Source organism: Tupaia chinensis, unplaced genomic scaffold, assembly GCF_000334495.1.
Source record: "Tupaia chinensis unplaced genomic scaffold, TupChi_1.0 Scaffold000063_1, whole genome shotgun sequence".
Lineage (NCBI taxonomy): Eukaryota > Metazoa > Chordata > Mammalia > Scandentia > Tupaiidae > Tupaia > Tupaia belangeri.
The window spans coordinates 6,629,667-6,636,687 of record NW_006159521.1 but is presented as its reverse complement, the minus strand read 5'-3'; the positions used below and the strand labels follow the sequence as shown (position 1 = coordinate 6,636,687).

The window sequence follows — 7,021 nt, the reverse complement described above, 5'->3', positions numbered from 1 at the left end:
GGTGGAGAAGAGGGGCGTGGGGCGGGAGCTTCAAGCCCTGGAGCGATGGCCACGCCTACTTTCCCAGTAATTCTCCGGGTGTACTAACAACGTCGTCCACAGGAAATGATCACTTGTAGAGACCAATTGCCACTGTCAGGTGAGCAAGAAATATTCAGGCCATTGGCATTTTACACCTGAGATGTGTTCGGGGTCACACTATTGAAAACCTTGCACTACTACAAGTTCTGAGAAAAAAAAATGATTATAGGATACCATTTAAAATGGGAATGCAATTAACTTAGGCCGGTGAGTTTTTAGTGTTGGATTGGTCACGAATTTTAATTTCGAACTTGTATTTTAAAATTTCTAATATGCAAGATAAATACTCCATCTCTTAAGTTTCCATAATACCAAATTCGTCTACAACAGCTGCCAGGGCACATGGCATCCTAACTGCCGATTAAACACAACGGTAGCATGCACAGCTGTGTGCCAATAAGTAGCTGAATGGTGACTAAGGAGCAAGTGCAGGGGCCAGCAGGCGGTGTGGTGAAGGTGCTGGACTCCCACCTGGCTGACCATGGGTTAGTCCTGGACCTGGTGCATGGTCTTCTAATGGGTGAGTTCTCACTTGCCCTCTCTCCAGGGAGGATACATGCTCTATGGCAACAACCTTTAAAAAAAAATGCCTCCCTTCCCCCCAAAAAAGGGCTACCAACCAGAACCTCTAAGCTGGTCTATACAGAGGTTCTCATTCATGCCACATTCTAATTTTCAACCACATATTTCATCCTTGTATTCTCCATTAATTAAAACAGTCCTGCACTATAAATTATAAAATTTGATATAGTTTGGAGAATATTAAAGCAGGTTGAACTCTTCATGCCCCAAAACTAGAAGGCACCTACACTGTAGAGTACAGGTCTGAAATTATTTGAAAGACTCCTAACTCAGTCTACAGTGAGTGGCGTAGGGGCTGCTGGTGGTGTAGTGTGGCACACGATGCTCGGTGAGGCAGACGAGACGCTAAGTTTCCTGGTTTGCATCTGGAGATCTGTGAGTATTGCCAGGTGTGTGTGTGCCTGAGATGTTGGGCTGGCTGAAGCTGGGGGTGGCTCTGACATCCAGGCCCTGCTGAGGGTACTGTCTCTCTCACTCATGCAACAAAATTTAAAAGAAAATAAGTAGCAGACTGGAAGACAGAAAAATATGATGAGAAAAACAAATTTTCCAATTAATTTATTGATGTTCATTAATGCTGCAAAAATATGTGCAACACATAAGACACAATTGTATTCTTAAGAGATCAAATTAAAAAAGAAAAACATTACATCTCCTTAATCATGATCGACCTCTAGCATTTCTCACACGGACCACATCAGTGTCTTGCACACACAGACATCAGAACTAAATTTCTCACACTGTAAGATGACAGTACTTGACTAGGCAACATTATCCTAACAGTAAAAAGGTCACAGTTCATTTATTTTGTCTAATAGGATGTGAACAAAGTTTTGAAATATGTATAAAAGTGCACTAGTGTCTAGCAGACTCTGAATTATGTTTTATGTGAAGTGCGCCCCAGGGGCTGTGCAGGTCAGTGCCCCTGAACATCACCAATATTTAACAGCAAGGCTTATGTAAATAAAGTAAATTGACATTCAACTTTAGAAGGTCTGTACACAAAAAGTACAGTGGGGTAGCTATTTCCCAAGTTCCTCTACCCAAAGTGAATGTGAAAACACACAAAAATTCCAAAATGCAAATGTTTTCACCTCTTCTAGAATGACTTAAATGATACAATCAGACAGCTACCTGAAGCAAACAGCATAATACCAGTTTTTATTATCTTGGAATCACTAAACTATTTCCACCAGGTGTTTAAGTGCTTCCTGTAAATTTTTCACAGCCCTTTTAGTTCTCAAAATGTAACAAATGTAAGACCTATTATGTACAGTTGCAACAAACTTTTTTAACTTTAGCATCACTCTTTTCTGCTCAACACACTACTGTATTTTCAATTCCCATTTATTTATTTTTAAGAGAGATTTTTGCCATAGGGCATATGCTCTCAGACCTGGAGAGGGAGACAGACAAAAAGCAAGAAATCACCCCCGGGGTGGGGGGATGGCCACACCATAATCCCTTCACTCTCCTCTTGGGATTTCGGGCATTCATGCACACATACCTGGCTTGAGTTTTAAGCCGCTGGGTTCAGAACTTGAACTATGCTTAACCGTTTTGGAGTCCAGCAACGTAACCATTATGCCATCTGCTGGTCCCCAATTCCCATTTAGAAAGGAGTTACCTTACTGGTTCTTACCGCTGATCTGATTCTGAATTAATTCAGAATCTCAGGAAGGGAAGGGGGTGAATGATTCCTAGGGTAATGTTGGTCCTAGCTTAGCAAACTAAGTAGCTAACACACAGCTTTCCATGCGAGTCTAAGTTCTGAACTCTTCTAGCAGCTCAAAGCACACAATTCCTAGTCCTTATCCCAAGATAAACTCAACAGCAAAAACAGGCCTAACTTATCAGTACATGATTCCTCTACTGATTCCATCTCTGACATTTGTCTGTAATCCACTTAAACAGTCACACAGGGTAAGAAACAGCGTGTGAAAAGGAAACAGGATGGTGTAGGGATTTCTATTTCCAGCCCATTTCCTCTTTCTATGTGAGTGAATGATGTCAACAGCTCTCCACACGTAACATGGGAAAGGGAGGACGAACGTACTGTCACTTCGTATACCTTTCCAATGCATCAGCAAACTGGCCTTTCGTATCTGGTATGGGCTAATGTTAATTGTCCACCAAGGGAAAGAAAATCTAAACGAGCCACTTCTATCAATGTGAAAAAACCTAAAAAGCCATGTCTGCATTAAATCAAATATTTTTTTTAAAAAAATCCCCTGAGCATTCACATGAACAGCCAAATATTAATGCTATCAAAAAGCAGATCCTTATCTTTTTAAATTTTGGAACTGCAGTTGAAGAAATTCTAGCTAGTGATACATACTGTCAATCAGCAGAATTCTGTTTTTGGTGCAGTGTAAACAGTGAAGTCAATTTGGAAGACTATGTTAATGTTTAGCAACTGTGAAGTGTGTAAAAATAACCCACTACTAAACTTCAATCTGAGCACTGTAACTGCTAACCCTTTCCCTGTTCAGACTTGCTTCTGTATGAAGAGACAAAGAAAGCAGAGGAAAACAAGAATTTTCATCACAGGTATTACTGCCTCTCCTCTTCATGGCGTGGGTCTCCTTGCTCCGTATTAGCCCACAGGTCTTTCTGATGGGTAGAAGAAACGGTACTACCAGCTGCCACTTCTAGTACTTCCCTTAAGAGGAGCATATTGGGACTGGCAGATGGCATATTGGCTATGTTGCTGGACTCCCATGTAGTCGACTGCGGTTCGAGTCCTGGACCCAGTGGCTTAAACTCACACCAGGCAGGTGTGCATGCGTGCCCAAGATTCTGAGAGGAGAATGGAGAAGAGATTGTGACATGGCCTTCCCCCTAGGGAGTGATTTCTTGCTTTCTGTCTCTCTGTCTCTGTATTTCTGGCAAGCACATGTGCTCTACAGCAAAAACCTCTCAAAAAAAACTCAACAACATTATATTTAATAGTACAGCAGATTAACAGTTAAGTCTTTATCCCTTTATACAGGTTTTTTTTCTCTTAATCCTTCTTTCCTAAAACTTAGACATTTTCTTGGCAAGGCCTGAAAGCCTACTGGTTAAGGAGCCAGAGCCCACGTGGCTGACTGTGGCTCTAATCCTGGCCCTAGTGGCCTGAAAAACACTGAGTGCATGTGCATGCATGCCCCAAACCCAATAGGATGGAGAAAAGAAGGGATTGCGGTGAGACCACTTCCTTTTGGGGTGTTTTCTCCCCTTCCCCTTCTGTGTTCTCTCTGGCAAGCCCATATGCCCTCTGGCAACTAAAACAAAAGGAAACAGTCTTTCTTTGTAGCCTCCCCTCATCCCTTGTTAAAGGCTATGAAGCGGAAATGTGGAGTCAATATGATGTCCTCCCTTGGTGCTTGATTAGCCCTAGGGTCAAGCAGGACACAGAATCAAGGACATGTATTGTGGGCCTGTCCCTATACCAGAGTCCATTAAGGTGTAAGTTAAAGCAGGCATCTTTTACGTTTAGTGATATACTGCATATCCCTTTTGTCATAACAAGTGTTATTTAATGTTCTCTCCGAATTTAATGTTCTAATATGGGCTCCTACTTAAAAATATGTAGAACTAAAACAGCATGTTTGCAACAAGTTGCATCTACAGTTAGGAATGATGCCTGCAAAATCACAATAAAGAGTTCAAACTATACTACGTATTTTCAAAACTGAAAAGCCAAGTGCTTAATATGGTGGAAAAGCATCTATTAAAAAGCTCAGCCCAGAGGCCAGCAGGTAGTATAGTGGTTAAGGTGCTGGACTCCCATGTGGCCAACCGCAATTACAGTCCCAAACCCAGCAGCTTGAAAATCACACCACGTGCGAGTGTATGCATGCCCCAAATCCAAGAGAATAAAGAAGAGAAGGGATTGTGGCATGTCTCTCTGGTGAATGCACATGCCCTATGGCAAAAGCCTTACAAATCAGGAAAAAAAAAAAACAACCCAAACTCTGTTCATTTTGAGAGATGTGAAGATACATAAACGAAAGACTACTTAAAATATTCCACAACTACAGAACTCATCACAATTAACATGTTTTATTCATAATCCTCACATCGTAAACTCAGAATGAATGCTTAAATTATTACTGTTAGTTTGCTTTTCAACAGAAAGTGTTTCTAAAATTTGAGCATGGAATAATAGCTTTGGCTTAATTCACTGTAAAAAATTAGATCAGGATCTGCTTAGAGCTGTTGGATTCAAGTCAGGAGGCTGCTGGGGAACATCTCAACCTGGGACTCCTCCAGCATCTCCCATAGAGGGATTTAAGACAGCACTCCAAGTTTATGATTGAGGAAGACAAGAAATAAAGGAAAATTCCCTTTTGTGACATGAACTTTATACGACAAAAACGGCAATGGTAAAAGACACGTGTGTTCAGTCCAACAGAATACATCTCAGAAGTCTGTTCATATCCATTTTAACTTTGCTACTTTAGGCCATTCTCTTGTAAACACCCTGCAGAAGAGTGGGAACTAGTGTGACGAAATTCTGAGGGTATTAAGTTTACTAAATGAATACGCCTCACTCAAGCATATGACACAATTGTTTTAGAATGGTTTGTGAGTAATTAAGCTCTGTTAGGAAGGACAGGTACAACTTATTTCAACATAAAGGTACTTTCAAATGAAACAAGTTTATATGCATCCAAAACAACACAAGAGAATGATGCTCTGAAACGTACAACATTAACCTTATTGACAGTATTCTCAGACACAATTCAACAGAAACCGGGACGCACGCCGTATCTGATGAGGTCAGACAACTACCGAGTTCAAATGAATGATATGGATGTATTTTGATAAAGGGCCCACAGTTGGAAAGCAGCTCGTTTTCTACACAAAGAGTTGTGTTGTGGGTAACTCCCCACGCGCTGCATACTACACAGCACTCACATGCACAGGGAAGCCACACCCTGGACACAGCTTGCTTTACATTAGTGAACAAACTCAACATCTGTATAGAGTTCTGACTTCGGGTGACAAGGTCAAGTGTCCTATATACACATACACACAAATGCCAATACCTAGCCTCTTAAATTCTCTAGTTCTAAAAATGGCCTTTTGACTTGTCTTTAAGCTTAAAAGGAAAAAAAAGTGCTCAATGCACTTGTATTTGCACTTCTGCATTAAGGAATAATACATATTAAGTGAGAAGAAAGCCTTGGGATGGCACTAACCTACTTAGATTATGTACATGATCTTTGGGTATTCATGAGAATCAGTTTAACTGTCCCTCATTTTATGAGCACTTAACTTTCTAAGTTACAAAGGAAATGTATTGAACCATTTACAAACACAAATATTCTGATGTGCACTTTACAAAGTCATGGTCTTAGTTACCTGCATGTTCTTACACAAGACAGGTATACATTTAAAAATATTGCTCAAAAACATAAAAATATATATTATTTCTTTCCTTTATCATTTATGCATATAAATATTTTATGGAAGAAGATGCATTATTCAATATACAAATGCCAAAAAACTGGTTTATATAAACTGTGGTTCTCTGCTATTTAGCAATATAAAATGATTACAGTATAGTTAGCTATTAAAGAGCTAAATTCAAGAGATTTGCAAACCAATACAGCAGTGAACAGTCCCTTGTACAAAAGTCCATTAAAAAAAGTCAAGTCAATTTTGTAACAGATTACATGGAAACACAGACTACTAAAAGCATTACAAATGCAAGAGTGCTTCTTCCTTAGCACACTCTTCTGTCTTGTCTGGACTAGGTGCCAACCTACTGTTCGCTTTTAGCTTGATCATGCTTTCCATTAAGCTCTTGGTCAACTCTGTGTAATGGAAAATACAGGTAAGGCATGAGCAACTGAACAATTTTTCTTTCTAAAAATAATGACTACTTTTTAGCACAGATTATTCTGTTAAACACAAAGCTTTGCAAAGAAGCAGACATAGTAAAAAAAAAAAAAAAAAAAAGTTACCAGACATTATTTCCCCAACCAGGAAAGATAGAATTTTTAAAGGCAGGAGAACACTGACAAAAAATATGACTGTTGTCTTTTTTTTTTTTTTTTTTTTTTTTTACAAATTGTAAAGCACCTTACATTTAAATGAATACAAACTCTCTTAAAATTTCAAATTACAAGGTACATATGAGCATGTCGGAGTGCAGCTTGCCTGCAGTGGGGAGCCAAGTGGTCAGAGACTGGCATGGAAAACAATTCCTTCAAAGCTGATTTTGTTAACTGAAATATGAAAGTGTCCCTAATGATACCAATTACTCAACTGGTCTTTTAAAACCCAGTGATAAAAATGCATATTTATTGAAAACATTTTCCAAAATTAGTGCACTTACTCTGTGAATGAATACCATTCATTCATT

The 7,021-nt window shown here is 39.5% G+C and overlaps 1 protein-coding gene across 4 annotated transcripts in view; it reads right to left on the bottom strand.

The window, feature by feature from the left end:
* BNIP2 (BCL2 interacting protein 2) overlaps window positions 1–7,021 on the bottom strand; it is a 39,156-nt gene that overhangs the window by 7,502 nt on the left and 24,633 nt on the right. For 3 of the 4 annotated variants that reach the window (XM_006172398.3, XM_014593370.2, XM_014593371.2), the window contains one exon: window positions 4,695–6,470. The exons of the other annotated variant lie outside the window; for it this stretch is intronic. In XM_006172398.3, coding sequence (XP_006172460.2) covers window positions 6,419–6,470 — 52 coding nt within the window. In that variant the 3' untranslated portion in view covers window positions 4,695–6,418. Of the gene's footprint in view, window positions 1–4,694; window positions 6,471–7,021 lie in introns of those variants that run through there. 4 annotated transcript variants of the gene reach the window in all.